At 51.7% G+C, this 17,753-nt stretch overlaps 1 protein-coding gene across 1 annotated transcript in view; it reads left to right on the top strand.

Moving 5' to 3' along the window:
- The window catches only part of CLSTN2 (calsyntenin 2), a 588,535-nt gene extending 571,983 nt beyond the window's left edge, over positions 1-16,552 (top strand). The window contains exons 12-17 of the mRNA XM_037061175.1: positions 1,699-1,898; positions 5,249-5,419; positions 5,910-6,055; positions 6,187-6,310; positions 7,070-7,254; positions 9,067-16,552. Of these exons, the coding sequence (XP_036917070.1) occupies positions 1,699-1,898; positions 5,249-5,419; positions 5,910-6,055; positions 6,187-6,310; positions 7,070-7,254; positions 9,067-9,270 (1,030 nt within the window). The 3' untranslated portion in view covers positions 9,271-16,552. The remainder of the gene's footprint in view (positions 1-1,698; positions 1,899-5,248; positions 5,420-5,909; positions 6,056-6,186; positions 6,311-7,069; positions 7,255-9,066) is intronic.
- The last annotated feature ends 1,201 nt before the right edge of the window (positions 16,553-17,753 follow it).

The raw sequence follows: 17,753 nt of genomic DNA, 5'->3' as shown, positions 1-17,753 counted from the left end.
TGGGTTTTAAGTGGTGTGATATGAGTGTACAGTGTCTGGTGCATAGTAGGTGCTTGGCCAGTGGCCAATGTTGATTTATCAAATTAACCAACCCAGCCGGTAGAGCTCCTAAATAGCATGAGTGTGCAAGAGAAAGTGAAGGCACGGTTCTCGTCCCCAGAGAGCGGAGTGAATTTAAGATGGAACCATTACTGACACCTGTCAATAGCTCCCTTACAGGCTTACCAAATCATTTCTCGGCCACAGCTGCTGCCACAGACAACTCAAAAGAGGACCCCCAGAAAACTCCTGGGAGTGGAAAGCTATCACCTGGCACCTGGAGCCAGGAGAAGGGCCCAGAAAAACGGGAACAATCATGGGAAATAGGGGTTTGCTGGCTGCCCGTTGCTGGGGTCTGGGACAGGTGCCGGGATGGAGCCCGCAGACAGCAATCACATCCAGTAGTTCTCTCCGTGGTGGAACCGCTCCTCCCGTCCACTCCGAAGGCCCTCCTTGGAGGCCTGGGGTAGGGAGCAGGCACCCCCAGGTCAGCTTCACATTGCAGTGAAGAAGAGGCGCCAGACTGGCCAGTCTCCAGCTGTGGGACCAGGCTCCATACACTGGCAAAGGGAGGGGTGTCTTCTGGAAACTGGGGGTTGGTGCAGCAAAGGCCAAAGGAAACTGGAAACAGAAACCACCATTTGCTCACCCCACTCACCCAGAGAAGAAGATGGAATAGCTCATCCTGGGGTCCACCCAGCCTACCCTTTCCTCAGCCACTTTCCCAAGGGATGCAGGCTGATGGCTGCCACCAGCCAGAGCCCCCACAGTATCCCGAGAGCATCCATCTGTACCCTGGGGTTCTCACTGTAGCCCCACTCTTGGCCTAGGTGACCAGCAGAGTGCCAATGACACACCTGATGTGGTGTCTTGAGAGCAGCAAGTCCGTGAACATTTACTGAGCTCCAATGATGATGCAGGCTCTGGGTTGGCTTCTTTCCTCTAAGTCGTCATATTTAATCCTTGCTTCTCTAGGGTAATTTGTTACTGTCATCCCCATGCTGTAGATGAAGAAACTGAGGTTCACAGGGGTCAAGCACCCTGCCCAGAGTCCCCCAGCCCAGGAGTGGCAGAGCCAGGCCAGGGGCCCTTGTCTGTCTGATTTCCCGGGCTTTGCACGTGTCATCACGTCATGCTGCTTCTGGGGTACTGTGAGGCAATATATTCATGAAATGTACCCAGGAAAAATAAGTGTGATTAAGGGGTGCTCCACTGGCACACCTGGAACAGGTGCACTTGTGTGATGGCCTCATGCGGAGACACCTTACAGGTGGCGGCTGGAGAGGTTAGCCCCACAGTCACACTTAATAAGATGGCTGTAACCAACCAGTGAGATGACAATTCGCTTCCCAAATCCTAATGCATGAAACAAGCAGTTGCTATCTAATTAACATTGCCCCTGATTACTTTGTTAAAAGATAATTAAAGGTTTAGTGGTTACTTGTTGCCAGTGTAGAAAACTCCCATTTCTCCCAGGAGCCAATCTGTTTAAGTCCCTAGATTGCTAGTCGTTCTGACCGTAGTGTGTCTTTGAACTGAGATGTGTGTTGACATCCCAGAGACTCTTAGGCAATCGGGATGCCTTGTCAAGGACTAGAGGTGGTGTGTGCATCCTTGACCGTGCCTGCGTGGCAGACGGTCTCCTCGTGTGCTCTGCAGGTGCTTTGGAGAAGACGTGTGCATCAGCGTCCCCGACGTGGACGCCTACGTGATGGTGCTGCGGGCCATGGAGCCGCAGATCACCCTCCGGGGCACCGACCGCTTCTGGAGACCCGCCGCCCAATTCGAAAGCGCCAGAGGGGTGATCCTGTTCCCCGACATCAAGATTGTGAGCACCTTCTCCAAAGCCGAGGCCCCAGGTGAGTTGAAGACCACAGGTACAGGTGCATCCTAGGTGTGGACAGCGAGCTTTGAGTTCTCACAACCAAGGTAAATCACACTTAAAGACGGTACTATTGTTCCCTATAGCAAAGTCTTTACAATAGCAAAACAATCAAACCAACCTGGAAACAACGCAGATAAATAACCAGAGGGGAATGAATGGCTCAGCAGATCATGGCACCCTATACAGTGGTACCTCAAAACTTGTTAATTTATTCCGATGAGTGGTAAGCAAGCGACGGTTGATGAAGCATTTTCTCTCGAGGTACAGCGTCCTGACACATGCAAGCTCTAGCAGGTGCGAAGAGTGAAGAGCACATGCCGAGTGCTGAAACACTATTTCTCGTCAACATGTGACGAGTACCCAGTCTGACAAGTTCTAAAGCCGGCAAGCCCCGAGGCACCACTGTGTGAGTGCTGTATTCTCGGAGGAAAGGCATTTATGCTAAATTGTAAGTGACGACAAGCAAGGTGCAAATTACAGAGGGTCTGCACATACACCAATCCCAACCATGTAAAGATGAAAGCACACCAAATACTAGGCCGAGGAGCCTGAGCATCCTCGATTTCTGCTCCCCGCCCCTGGCAACTGCTGCAGAATGTTCTGTTCTGGGTGCTGCTGTTTCGACAATCAGAAGAAAAGTTAAAAAGCACAAAGGAAGGACATAACTGCATCCTAACGTGTACACAGAAAAGACTTGTCCGTCACTATGTCTCTAAGCTCTCAGGGAGCTTCCCAGTTGTCCTTTCGTTGTTGGGAGGGCTGCTCAGTGAAGGCACTCAGGATCCTCGGCCGGGGAGGAGCACTTAGTTGCGCCGAAAGCTGCAGCGTAGGTTGCAGACTTGAAGGAGGTGGAAGGAGGCAGGAAAAAGAAGGGTGAGCGAGACTGGGATTCGAGGGAGGAAAACCTGAGGCCCAGCTCTACAGGGGTTTGAGAACGGTCCTTTGCTGCCTCCTTGGAGACAATACTTTCAGCTACCCCTGTCTGAGTCCAGCAGCAGCTGCCAATGATGTGCTGGTGCCCATGAGCCTGAGTCCCTGAGGGGCTGCTTCTGGACTAATCCTGATCACCCATTGCCTTAGCCCGCCCTGGCCCTAGCCAGTGGGGGTGCAGCCCACAAAGCAGCCCTTCTGAGCTTACAAAATGGATGGTGTTTTGCCACCTGGCAGGCAGGCCAGTCTCCTAGTTCCACTCCCAGGTGTAGTAGGCCATGTGATCTTCCCTCTTCCCCTCATTCATGGCTAAAATCACACAGAAAAAGGGCCTCTGACTTCAGTGGTCGCAGGCCATGACTGAACTCTGGATTTACTGGGCCTGGCAACGACACACAGGCAACGCAGGGAAGAGCAATTGTCAGGGTCCCCTTCTGACCTTCTGTTTATGAGAGGGGCACGCAGAGCACAGGGCCAAGTGCCAGAGACCTATTGTTAGTGCTTTCAAAATTTTGCTTCTACTCTTGTTAGAACAGTCATTGTCATGGTGCCTTAAACAAGCAGGACCCACTCCAGCTTCGTCCTCTGCCCACACTGACCACGCTTTGTGCTGTTTCAGTGCAAAGGACGGGTGAGTCCTCCGTGCATACCCATCTGTCTCTCACACACACCTCTGTGTCAGGTCATACATCTGCTCTTACCCTTCCCTCTGCCTGGAAGGTTCCTCTCCTTCCCATTCTTGCTATTGCCGACACCTCCCCTGAAGGCTTCCTCTGCCACCACCCTGACCCCTGGACTGGATTACGTCTCTGTTCTGCACACCCTTGGCCGTGGACATAACTTTTGTTATCTGTCACCAAACACGACCAGAAGCTCCATAAGGGCTCAACCACGGCTGACTCACCTCTCAGTCCCTGAGCCCAGCACAGTCCCTTCGGCACAGTGGGAATCAAGGAAGGGGCAGGTGGGAGATACTACCCACGATGCAAGCACAAGGGAACAATGAGGAAACGGTCCCCTGTGCAGGGTGAGCCATCAGCCAGCCACGTGGGGAGACAGATGCTCTAACCCAACCTGACAAGGAACTGGCAGAAAAGCCCAGAAGACATGAAGACCATTTGAAACAGAGAGACACACACACATTGTTATATTAGACCTTGTCTTAAGTATTCATTAATGTGCTTTTAGATTTTCCTAAAAGCATATGAAGCCTTTGAGATTGGCAAGCATGTAACAATTAGGCATATGAAAGAATTTATAATATGTATCTAGTGAGAACAAAAATGGATTTTTGGTATCACTAAAAAATTCAAATAAAAAATTCCCTCATCTTTAGCAAACACTTTTTAAGTTCTATTTTTATAAATGTTTTACAATGCACAAAATATAGTAATCTTATAAGTAAATAAATATACTTATTTCAGTTCACACATTTCCCAATAACAGGCTGCAAGATCAAAAACATTTGGAGACCACTGGCCTAGAGGGGAAGATTTTACAAACTGTGGAATCAGAAAGTAACGATTCTTTCCTGGTTCCTCCCCTACTCTGTGTAACCCTGGCCGATCCACACTTGGACCGTCTTCTCTAATGCCTGTCTGTGAGGATTTTGTTTGCACAGTGCTTGGTATACAGCAGTCAATCCATAAATACCAATCAATTTTATTTTAAGGTGAGATTTTACAGTAAGTTAGTAATGCCAACCTGCCTAGCATTCAAATGCTCAGATATTTTTTTTTCTGTTTTTGGAAATTCAGGATCCCAAAAATCAGTCAGGGCAATATACTGAAGTATTGAACTATATTAACAGTGCAGCTCCATTCGAACCGTGTGCAGTAATACTGCTCTGTGCGAGGGCCTGGGTTGGAAACTGAGGACTGGATCATGGAAAGTGCTTCTGTCCCTGGAAACCTGAGAGTCTACTGAGGATAGCCGATACTCACCATGACTGCACGGGGAAAGCTACGAGAGCATGGAGGAGGGGCACTTACCTCTGGCCTCAAATGAGAGCTATTGCTTACTGAGTACCTACTGTGGGCCAGACACCATTTAAATGGTCTCAAGACCCTTGCCCTCTTTAGAGTTAAGGAAATTGAGGGGTAGGTAGTCCCTCCAACGTTGCACAGACTCATTGGCAGCGCTGGTACTCAGATTCACCTCTTTGGACTTCGGTGCTCATTTCTTCACACAAATCCCTGCTGCCCCACCTCAGGGGCTGCCTGGACATCCATCCGAGCATTGGAGGTGGTACTGGGGGTTACACAGCCTCTTCTGGGGAGCCACCCTTCACTGTGGGGGGGGGGCAGTCACAGAGGAGGAAGAAGATACGCCATCTTCCTTCATCGTCTGAGCTGTCCTCATGCCTGTCTTTCCCATGTGTCGCTCTCCCCACAGCCCCCAAATCAGCAGTCTTAGAAGAAATGCTGCACAACTTAGATTTCTGTGACATTTTGGTGCTGGGAGGGGACTTGGACCCAAGACAGGAGTGCTTGGAGCTTAACCACAGTGAGCTCCACCAGCGACACCTCGACGCCACCAACTCCACAGCAGGCTATTCCATCTATGGTAAGGTTGCACTCAGCCCCATCTCCTGTGGTTTCCCTGTAGAGGGGCCTCGTCCAGGGAGTCGGGAGTGTGATGGCACTCCATCACCTGCAAGGGCAGTGTCAGGCAGGGACCTCTGACCTCAGAACGTGGACTTCTGGCTCCTCCTTTGGTGAGCTACTCCAGCATCCTGAGAACCTGGACCACATTCCTACTCCTAGGAAAAATCCCCTGTAGGAGCAAGGTGGCTGCCTTCTCTCATACTTGATCTCAGCAAATATCACAGCTGCACTTGGCAGATTGAGGCCAAACATTCTGATCAGAGCCCGCTCTATGGGGGAATACTGTGGATTGGTTTAATTAGCTACTTAGAACTTTTGCTTCCGTTTGTTGTCTGCCCCTAAACATCTCAAGCTCTCAGCCTGGCCAAATTCAGGAGACCCACAAGCCCCGGCAGCTGCAGACTGTCTCCCCTACCTCCTCTTATGACTGGTGTGGTCTCTTGGCACAGGTGTGGGCTCCATGAGCCGCTACGAGCAGGTGCTGCGTCACATCCGCTACCGCAACTGGCGTCCAGCTTCCCTCCAGGCCCGGCGGTTCAGGATCAAGTGCTCGGAACTCAATGGGCGCTACACCAGCAACGAGTTCAACTTGGAGGTGAGTGAGTCCTGTGGTTGTACGGGGAGCCCAGGCTCACCCATTCTTCCCTTTCTTCATGCGGGGGGACTGCCGCCCCTGGCACCCACCTGGCCTTCCCGGTCAGCAGCACATCCTCCTGCTCTTCCCAGGTCAGCGTCCTCCATGAGGCCAGAGTCTCAGACAAGGAGCATGTCAGCCACCTTATTGTGCAGCCTCCCTTCCTCCAGTCCGTCCAGCACCCCGAGTCTCGGACTAGCGTCCAGCGCAGTGCAGGTAGGTCACCTGGCAGGAGGGACCTCGGGACACTGGGTGATTATTGACTCAAGAGCATCACTAAGCAGACATTTGGGGCATAGCAGCCATAGGTGCCCAGGCCTGAAGGCGGGGCCCGACAGTGGAGGAGCTGTGGACCCCGGCTCAGAGGCACGCACACAGCCTCAGTAGGGAACCTGACAGGTAAACAAGGAGTTTTAGACGATATATAACAATGGAGGTTAGTACAAAGGGCTGGGGTAAAATTTTGCAAGTCTCTTGAGACCCTCCTCAAAGCCACATCCATTAGGAAGCTTTCCCTGAACACCGTACAAACGTGTGTGTGCGCCACATTGCAAAGCCCCTACCCATACTTCCGTCCCAGCACTTGCCATATGCTGTTGCTGCCTGCCGGCCACTGTGTCTCTTCCTGCTAAACTCCACAGTGCCTGCCTCTCAGTGGGGGCTGCCCGACAAGGTGAGGGGAAAAGCAAGATATGGAAAAGAACTTGCACTTACTAACTGCCTACTGCATACCCATGGGAAGCTCATACAGATTATTTCATTTGCTCCTCACAACTACCCATGGGATAAGAATTATTAAGTCCATCATATAGAGGATGAATGTGAAGCCCAGAGAGAGTAAGGTGCCGACCCAGAGTCCTACAGTGGGAAAATGTTAGGGCAGATTTTAACCTAGGCATGGAGGTCTCATTCACACACCCCGGTGACCTGGAGTGAATTAGTTCACCATGTCATGCAGTTCCTCTCTCATTCCAGTGGTCCCGAGCATTGCCACAGTGGTCATCATCATCTCCGTGTGCATGCTGGTGTTTGTGGTGGCCATGGGCATGTACCGGGTCCGGATCGCCCACCAGCACTTCACCCAGGAGACCGAGGCTGCCAAGGAGGCTGAGATGGATTGGGACGACTCTGCGCTCACTATCACAGTCAACCCCATGGAGGTGATCCTCCCGAGGGATGGGACCGGAGCTTTGCCTGGGATGCCTCCCCTCCACCCTGCTCTGTCTTCCTGGGGCCAGAAGCCCTGCCCCATCTGGCCCCACCCCACTGGTCCCTCCCTCCTCTGAGCTCCTCCTGCCTTCTCTAGGCAAACGGACCACCCTTTCCCACCAACTGCATTCTCTGATTAGAACTGTGTGAACCGCTCTCGCCGTGCAAACAGAACCAGACATTTCTTATGGCAGGCAGCCGTGTGGGGTCTGTCTTTTGTCACCTCCATTATTATATTTAGCTCGGAGCTAACACTTGGGGACTCAGTATTGAATTTTTGATTAATTAACAATGTAAATTAGGTGGCTTTTCTCCATACTGCCTGCAGAGCTCATTTAGAGGCTCCAAATAGGTTAAAACAGAAATACATTAATAACTGCCATTTACTGAGCCCCCCGTTATGCCTGACACCGCACAGCGTGCTCTGGGTGCACATCTCGTGTCGCCTTCCAGCAGCCTGTGGAGTAGGAGCCGTCCTCCTCATTTAGGCAGGTGGGGACCAGCTCAGAGAGGGAAGTGAAGTGCTAACACTCACATAGCTGCAATGGCGGTGTCCGTCGTCAAGCTCCACGTGCTTGATCGAAAGTTCAGCTATTTCCAGGTAGCCAGCAGCTCCCAGGATCCGCCCACGAATGTCCAAAGCCCCTCTGGACATTTGACTGTCATGGGAAACCATGATATCACACCCTTCAGTGTGTCCATGGCTACTGAGTGGAGGTAGAACCAAGAGTAACAAAGCAGGGGGAGATCAGGAGTCACTGAGATATGAAGAGAAAATTACCCCAGCCTCACCCCTAGTTCCCCACTCTGCTGTTCTCACACACTGGTGTCAGAGCGAGTGTGACAATGTGGCTCGGCACGTGCAGTGGGTGGTGCTGAGCCACCACCGTGGAGACTCCAGCATCTCTGGACCTTGAAGAGCTGAGCCTTGGGTGTGGGAAACAGCCACCAACCCTGGAGCAGTCCAGTGGGGCAAGGGTGTGCCTACTGTGGAGCCTGAGCAGGCAGAGCCATTGGGCCAGAGTGTTCAGGGAAGACTTCTTGGAGGAAGTTAGCTTAGGGAGCCTCGAAGAGTGGATAGGATTTGGAGGAGACAAAGGTAGAAGTGAGGACACTCCAGAGATGGGATGCGGCCATAGAAGGACACATGTCTTTTATGGCTGCTTCATCAAAACATAAATCCAGAAAGATTTGGCTGGAACCCCCAAAAGTCTAGAGGAAGCAGAGATGGGACTAGGAAAAAAGTGGGGTAGAGTCAGAGGGTGAGGAGAAGACATGGAAGGGGAGGACCATGAACTCTGTCCTGCCCAGAGGAATGTTTCTGAGGGGCACCTGAGTCTTGCCTTAGAAGACCTGCTCCCAGAGACATTGTATTCCTACCGGGAAAAGGAGAACAAGTTTGCATGCCATTCATTCTCTCACTGGCGATTCGGCAAGCTCATTTCAATCAGCTCCAGTGATGCCAGAAAACACGCCTGGGCCTGAAAGGCTCACTAAGTGACGTGTGGAACTGCACAAACGTCCCATGTCTAAAACACGTCTTACCTTGGATTCATGTTGGAATTTGCTGCTCTTTCATGTCTTTGTCCTTGACCGTCTGATTTACCTTTCACCAGAGGACCTCCCTTCCAAGCCCAGGGGTCTAGCATTAAGGGGAAGAAGCCCAAAGGGCCCTAAATGTCTCCATAGTGGAGAGAGAAGTAGAAGCTCCAGAGTGGGGTCCCCTCAGCCCCTGACGTGCATTTTTCTTCTCTAACATCCAGAAACACGAAGCACGGGGGCGTGGGGAAGATGAAACTGAGGAAGAGGAGGAGGAGGAAGTAGAAGAAGACATAAGCTCCAGCAGCAGCGACTCAGACGACAGCGAGGAGGAGGAGGCGGAGGAAGGCGTGGGCAGGGGCAGACATGGGCAGAGTGGCGCCAGGCAAGCCCAGCTGGAGTGGGACGACTCCACCTTCCCCTACTAGTGCCCGCTGTCTGCGCCCGCCCACCTGTCCCTTTTGTAAGCCTCGCCTGATGTATGTGAGTCTATCACTGTCACCTGTGATTTCGATGGCGCCCTGAGCAGCCCTTCCCCAGCCTCCTGGACCCCACCCTTCCTCCCTTGGGCGCTGCACGTGCCCCAGCCCTCGGTGGTTCCAAGAAGCCCAGCATATCCACAGTGGGGATTTCAGGGTGGGCTTTGCCCTGCAGTCCTCACTGCTCCTGCCTTGGGCCCCCCGGCATCCTGTCAGCCAGTCTGCAGAGTTCTGCCTCTGTTCTTCTCTGCAGGGCAGAGGTCAGCCTTTGCATCAGTCACCTCCCCAGACTCTGTGTTCCCAAGGCCCTTGGGTCCCAACCTGCTGGGTGTGTACCTGACTCAGCAGTCTCTCTACACAGACCAGCAGGTTCTCCCGTGGCTTCATCCAGGCAGGGTGGTCGGACTTTACACACCTGAGATCATGGTCCTTAACTTTAAAGGAAAAGTCCTTGTTGAGGCTGAATTAAGCTCATAGGGAGAGGTTCACACACTCAACATGTGCACACACTGTCCCCAGTTTGGAGATCCTTTCCCTTTGACCTTTCTGAGGCTGTATGAAGCTTATTACAAAAAGTACAAAACCTTGGCCACAGCGGGGCCGGGTCCCCAGCCAAAGTGCTCTGAGTGTGCCTGCCTGGGCAGCTGCCGAGACCCACGTGGCTTCCCTACTGGTGACTCGCACCCAGTGAAACCACGGGCTCCAGGAAGCATCCCACACAGGCACTGCCCCAGAGGCAGCGCTGTGAAAAGTCTGCAGCCGGGGATCAGAAGGAAGGGCTGATGAGGTGACCCCCTGGGCTTCATGGTGGACGCAGGTCTGGGAGACAGGGTGGCTGGGCTCTCACGGGCCAGAGGGCAGCCCGGGTGGGCAAGGCTCACGCCGCCTAGTCTTAGGATTCTCGTTGCCTGTTTCACCCTGGTTTGCCTCTTAAGAAGATACATTCCTCTTGGATGTATTAGAACTAGTATGCACTGCATTACATCTGCAATGAAAGCTTGAAAATTTAACTGCTAAGAATTAGAAACATTTGCTGTAACAGCTGCTTCTTTCTTCTCATAAAAGGAGCAGTGCTTTGGGTGGAGGGCAAATATATCTGAAAACCTGATTTATTTATTTATTTATTTATTATTTTTTTAATACGGAAATCTTTTCCATGTTCTTCCTAACATGGACACCTCATGGGGAGAATTGTTGCTATAGTAACTGGTCTGTGATCTTTTGTGGCCAGGAGAATAGCAGGCAAGAATTAGGGCCATTACAGGACCTCCACGAGGCTTGAATGTCTCAGGCTTTGTCCTCAGCACGTGTGATCTGTCCCTGTCCCCCCAGTCTCCTCCAGCTTATTTCATAGTGACTTGGCACTGGCACTGAGCTGGTCCCTAGTTACAGTGGCGTTCAGATTGAAAAGAAAGTTCAGAGGCTATTCACTCTATTTCCTGTGTCATCAAAACAGAGCTTCTGGAGGGGACCACTGTCAATGTCCTCTAGTCTGACCTTCACCCAGTGAGGACCCAGGATAAACCTTGGCATCCTTCTGATTCCAGCAGCTTTCCCATCACCTAAAGTGTTTTTCTGCATCTATTCCTTCCTGTGAGCCTCACGGTAACTCTGGGAGGTAGCTGGGATATCTGCTGTCAGGCACACTTTCATTATGAGTAAACTGAGGTTCAGAGATGCAAGGGTCTTGCTCAGAGTCATTCAGAGACACAGACAAGACTGGACCCCCCCCCCCCACACACACACACACACTTTCCACTTCTGGTCCAGTGCCCACCACTCTGATTCTACTTATGTTCATATTACACAGCTAACAGGCATTGTTGAGGACCTACTATGTGCTGAGCACTCACCCAGCAGCAGTGGGAAAGGGATGAAGCTGAATAAAATAAGCTCCCCCCTCAGAGGACCTACCTGATGGTTGCAGAAGAGACACAAAGGGGTGTGGAAATTGTGCATGAGATGGGTGTAGAGGGAGGGAGAGAAGTCACAGGAAGAAGAGGCACACATTCACAGACTCAGCCAGTGCTCTCATTTTTCCTTCTTAGGGAAAAATGCTGGCAGAAGCTTAGAGTTGTATATTCATTGAATGGAAATAGACACTTCTGTGGATTCTCCCAACCACACAGCCCTTTGCTGCCCTGCTGTGTCTGCACATCCACGAGGAGAAAGTCTGTGGGACGGCGTAGTCCTCTCCGTCCCCTCAGCTCAGTGAAAAGAGACTCTTCACTGGGGCATTTGGGAGTGAACAGAATTCTCCCAAAATTATGGCAGTAAAAGCAAACACTTTATGTGTTGAAACCAGTTCTTTTTCAATTTGATTTAAAATATGTAAGTCCTGCTCTCAGGAACACATTCCTCTCTGCCTAGTCTTTGGGTTTGGCTGGCGTGAGGAAGGCTCCACGCCCCCTGTCTGTCTGCGATGGCCACTCCCCTGCTCGCGGTTGAGGGAGCTGTCCGGCGTGTGTTTCGAGGGGTGGGGAATACGTGAAAGCAGTGCTTAGCTAGGGCAGCAGAGTCGTGGGCTGGACTCACAGGTAGAGAAATAAGGGGTCGTCTGAGCCCTTCTGTGGAAGTCCTGCAGTGAAAGGCCATGCTCTGCTCTCTGGAGCTTGGAGATAGATAGGCCGGCACCTCTCAAGTGGCTCAGGGGACAGGAAGGAGGAGGAGGGAGAGGTTGAGACGGAAAAGGCCAGCACTGAACGAGTTGCCCTAGTGGTGTAAGGCGGCCACCACTCTTAAAGAATGCTGAAAGTATGTTCTAGTAGGTTTAATCAAATGCTATAGATCTGACCAAAGCCCAAGTTCGTCTAGATAACAAAGTGTCATCTCAGTGAGACTGCTGTTCACTTTCACTTTCCTGAGTGCACTCAATCCTGTCCAGCAGGGCGTAGACCTCAGGTCTGTGCCTGTGGCGAGGGCTGTACCTTGTAGACACAGACCCTCCAGGGAGAGGGCTCCTGGTGGGCAGCCGTGCTCTCTGTTCCCGTACGTGTGGCAGGGCTCGGCAAACTTGGTCTGGAAAGAGCCAGATAGCAAATAGATTGGGCTCTGCAGGCCTTATGGTCAGCAAGCCTTCCACTCTGGCCCTGTAGCATGAAACCAGACACAGACAATTCTTAAATAGGTGAATACAGCTACATTCCAAAGTAAGTTGACTTGTGGACACTAAAAAAATCAGGCAAGCTGAATTCATATCATTTTCCCATGTCAAAAAATGTTATTACTCTTTTGATATTTATTTTCAACCATTTAAAAATGGAAAAGCCCCCACCCTGAGCCCGCAAGCCCTAGAAAAACTATTAGCCAGCCTAATTTGGCCCTCGGGTCACAGTTTGCACACTCCTACCTGACGTGTGTGGAAAACAGCCCTCCATTTGCCAAGAGAAAGCAGATTGCTGTCTTAGACCCTCCCTTAAATCACCCAGTGGCAAAGCACCTCCAAAATGACCAACAAACAAGACCTCAGTCTTTAATTAAGCTGTTTTAGAAGTCTGTGTTTGGAGGGAAATGTAAGCGAAAAAGATACTTGTTGAATGGACTCAAAGGTGGGCAGACACCCCTCCAGAGCTGAAGCCCCTGTGTCCAGGCACTGAGTGCCGAGTGCTAACCCCGCTGAGCTGGACTCCCAGGCACAAGGCCTTCTCTGCAAGACTCAGCCCGTCATGATTTCTAAGACAGAGTGTTCATTATTTCAGACTGATTTCTATTTCAGCCCAGCTCACTCTACAACTGATGCTAAAGACTTGTGACTGTTTGAATCGATAATGGCATAATCGGTGGAAAGCCCGGCCCAGCATATTTCAACATTAGCACTCTTCTTGGCTCTGTGATTCAACATCAGCAGGAGGAAGAAAAGGGGGCCTTCTCTTAACCACCCCTCATTTTAATGAACCAAATCAGTTATTTAAGAAAGTGAGGGGGTGGGTCTAATTCTTCGGGAGAATTTACCAGTGCAAAGTAGATGTTTTTCAGCTACGACCATTCACAGGCCTTTGGGAGACCCTCAAACCCTCCTGCCGTGTTCTGTGATGGGCTGCTGACAGCACACGGTTCTCTGTCTGCGTCGGACTCCTCGAGGCTGACGAGCAGAAGCCCCCGGCACAACTTAATCCGCATGTGGGCTCTTTCCCCTGCCCAGCTGTATGCAATGAGCAATGAGCTACATGGAAATGAGCAATGAAAGTTTTGAGGTCTGCCCCAGCACCTTCATTTACATTTTTTATTTACTTTACTTCATAAATTGGTTCTGTACCTGCTTTGCAGACCTTGCTCCAGTGTTCCTTTGGGTACCTGTCCTCAGCTGCAAAGGAAAGTTGGCTTTACAGGGGCTGCGGACTCAAAGGCAGATGTGGCTCTCCCAGGGAGACAAAAAGAGACGGCAGAAGTCACCCCCACCAGCACCCCAGAAAGCTCTCTAACATTTCCTGTTTCAGAGAGCAGACAGGATGTGTGTTTGCAGTGATGTTCCTTATCATTCAGCAGATCCTTGCTGAGCACCCGTGGTGTGCCAGGCCCTGTGCCAGGAACATGGGGGGAGGAAGAGGGAGCCTTGGCCCTGCCCATGAGGAGCTCCGTTGCAGTGTTAGAGGCCGTCTGTGAGCAGTCAGAGCTGTTGTGGACAGAAGTCAGCAGCTGGGACAGGTGGGATCACTTGCTTTGGCCATTCTCCACCCCGAGACGACAGGTGGTAGGTGTCCTCCTAGGAGCCCTGCTACATCTCTGAGCCAGTGCTTCCCTCCATGTTTCTCAGTTCTGCCCCAGTCTGATGCTGCTCACTGGTGGATGACAGCCAGTCATCCTGCCCAATGGGCAGAAATAACCTGACTGATTAAGAGTTAAGTGGTAACTGACCCAAAGGAAGTTCTGAAGGTCAACAGCAGGCAACTTCAAAAGATAGGAAGGGTGACCCAGGCATGTGAGCTAAGGCCAATGCCCTGAATCTGCCTGATGTGAGGTGCCATGTCGCAGCTGAAGAGGGAAGAAAGGCCAGACTTCAGAGGACCTGCTGAGGGGTCACACCTGATGCCGTGGAACAGCATTCTCTAGGCGCGCACCTGGACCGGCAGCAGCAGCAGCACCTGAGAGTGAATGAGTGATGCAGATTCTCAGGTCCCACCCGAGACCTCCTGAATTAGAATCTCCGGGAGTGGGACCCAGCCACCGGTGTTTTCCTGAGCTCTTCGGTGCTGGTGCCCCCTAAGGAGGAGGAGAGAGACTTAGGCCGGCTCTGGAAGGAGATGACAGCAAAAGAAAAAGATAAACCACTGATGAGGAAAGGGGGCCACCAGGCTGTAATGCACAGTCCCCAAAGCAGGGTTCCAAAGCATCCTGGTCCTGGTCCCGGTTCCACTTCTCCCCTCAGGCAGGAGCGGCTTCCTGCTGGTCTGGCCCTTTATGTCCTGCAGAGGCTGTACCGAGGCCACCCATCCCCTGGGGAGGCCCCCCTCTGGGTCCCTCCTCAAGGGCTGTACTTCAGGGAAGAACAGTTAAACTGCAGCAATGACCCTGCATCAGCAGGAGCCTCCCCAGTCCCCACACGGCCTCTGTGCTGGTGGAGCTACCTGGGCCTGGAATACAGTGGCATGGTCATTTAAGGACACTGCAGGTGCCTGCAGCACTGCTCCACGTGCGACAGGACTGGGCGCACTGTGGCATAGTCCCGGCCCTGAATCAGATAGGAGACAAATGGTTTTTCTTGCAAGGGCAGTAACTCTTTCTGGATGTCACTGAGAGTAGAAAACAAAAACCAAACGTAAACCTGCAGCCTTCCCTACAGACCATCTGTCTTGGCCCTTGGATTTCTAAGACAGGGCTCCACCAATGCTCCTTGTCCCCATTGACCAGAGGCCTGAGGTCCATCAATTATTGATTTAGTTTTTTTTTAATTTATGACTTAAACTATGGAGATCCACAAAGCTCTGGGAGAACTAGCTGGTACTCTGTGAGTCATTCACAACTAACTGGAGTAGAGTCTGCCCTCCACAAGGATGTCTGAGACTGGGAATCAGAGGGCTGAGGCACTGGGCCTTGGAGTGGGAAAACTGAAAAAAAAAAGAAGAAGAAAAAAACCAGGCTGGGAAAGGGCCCAGACACGTGGCCTTGGAGAGCTAGCCACTGCTGTGTTTACTTTTAAGAATCCCAATTCCCTCCAGATCAGAGACACGGTCCTGGTCCTCTCCAATCTCCTTGCTGAGTCCTCTCAAGTCCTCCAGAGACACCTCCATTTTTCCAGCCCAGCCTGAAAAACATCTGATTAAATGTCCCACTGATCTCCTCAGACCACAGACATCCTATGGAGAGGAACTCATCTCTAACAGATGAGACGATGCTAAGGAGAACACACATGGCTTGCCAGTTGCTGGTGAGAGAGCTTGGGAACACCAGACCAAGAAGGGAGGGTAAAGTACTTCTGCATGCCACTTACATCCAGAGACTTTTTTCTTCAGCCTGGCCACTCTTCGTGAATTCTCTGAAGAAACATATTTTCCCCCGGACTTTAAGGCAATTTTATGGGTTTCCCTGAGGTTAGTCATTTGTTGCAAAAAGCCTGTTGTGGGAGAAAAGGACAAGGAAAGGGGTGTCAGGCAGTTGATGGAGAGCCCCCTGCTAGTTCTGCAAGCAGGACGGGCTCTGTTCTCACTGGCAGGTGAGACAGGGAGATGCATGGAGTGAGCGTGAGGGGCTCAGACCCAGCCAGGACACCAGGCAGAGTGAGTAGTGAGAGCATGTTCACGGGGAAGGCGGGGCCCAGGTGAGACGTGCGTGATGCCTCCCTGACAGACCGCACCAGCTAGTTCCTCCCATTCTGAGGAGCAGAGAGGAGCTGGGACCTCTGGACCACTGAAGTGACATCTTCAGAGTCAGGGACCTCCCCCATGAAAATTTTCAGTTGCGTGAAATAGAGCCACAGCCATCCCCCCTCCCCAGGCCCTTGGTGGGGTACCTGATGAGGGCCCTGAAACTTGTGGTCGTGTGAGGTGAGAATGGCCCCCCACTCTTGCCCCCTTGACTGCATAGGTCCCTTCCTCCAGGCAAGAAGACTAACTTCTCTGTCACAGCGCCCGAGGTGTCTAGCATGGCACCTGGCCCATAGCGTGTGCTCTGTAAACACTGAAGTACATGGCGTGTCAGAGATCACTCGACTTCAGTGAATGGACAAGGTTTGAAAAATTGAGATGCTTCAGATGGAGGGGGAGCGGAAGTGCAGTGGGCAGAGGACAACATTCCTGCTTAACACAGGGGAAGAGACAGGAGTCGGGGTTGGGGGGGGTGGCCCTTGATGGTCCCCTTGCTCTGCCCCATAGGCCGTGGGCCGCGTCCCGGCTGAGAGAGCCTCTGTCTGTTGAGGACCCCGGGCCTGTGCTGCTCTCCGGTCCCTTTTATCAGATTCACTGCGGAGGAGATTCATCAAGGTGAAGCTCAATTCCCAATAGACTAATGGAAAGAGGACAACAGACGTGCACAGAGCCAAAATGCAGACAGCGTGTATTAATCACAGGCAGGAGAAACATGTCAGCTTTAATGTCTATTTGCTTTTATCTTGAAATGAAAATGCATCTCTGCTGTGCAGGCCCTCTTTTTCTGAGCATTTCAGGACAGAAGTGGGCCGCACACGCACACACAGATGGCACTGAGGGTTCCTTTCCCCAACAGAAAGAGCCATCAGAGACACAAGCCCATAGGGTGTATCTATTTGCAAAAGCAGAGAACCAACCACAAGGCTCAGCCGCAGACTCCAGTCCCTGTGTGGGGAAGGGAGGGAAAGGGCTGAGGAGGCGTCTGTGTGGGGGAGGTGGGGGGCCCCACTTGTGCCTGTGGGTCACAGATGTGCCTGCACATCTGTGGACACAAAAGTGCACCAATCCTGGCCATGTGGACCCCTTCCCACCCCTCCCATCACCCCAGCTCCCTAACAATGACTGCCAAGGAGCAGCTGAGGTGCAGGATTCAGAAGAGGTCATGCTCATCATCCCTAGTAAACTTCAGGGGGTAGAAAAAAGACAAAAGTTTTTTGGAGGTCAGGAAGTTAGACTTGACATTCAGGGCTGATCACTCAGAAAGCAAGAAAAGAGAGTTGGGGATGACTCAGTGTTGGAAAGGGAACAGGTGAGGTGGAATCAGACTGACAGTAACCAAAACGCCCCTCACCCAGGAAGTCAGAGCGTGGCTCTGTCTTGAAAGCTGTATCCAAGGTTCCTCAAACTTCCAGGTACATCTGGCAGTGTGACCACAGAGGCAGCCAGATCAATTGCTTCAAAAGTCAGAGCTGTGGGAAGGTGATTTCAGTTCTTAATTAAAGTAGCCATGATGTATCACACCACTTGATGGCTTCCAACCTGAACTTGGTGACTTCCAAAAAAGGTTTTTGTTCCCTGAGCTCAACAGGCTTGGGAGGAGATTAAAGAAAACCAGCTGGTGAGTTTAGAGAG

The sequence above is a fragment of the Sturnira hondurensis genome, unplaced genomic scaffold (assembly GCF_014824575.4).
Source record: "Sturnira hondurensis isolate 20B ecotype Veracruz unplaced genomic scaffold, ASM1482457v3 Scaffold0013299, whole genome shotgun sequence".
NCBI lineage: Eukaryota > Metazoa > Chordata > Mammalia > Chiroptera > Phyllostomidae > Sturnira > Sturnira hondurensis.
This window is presented reverse-complemented; position numbering and strand designations above follow the sequence as displayed.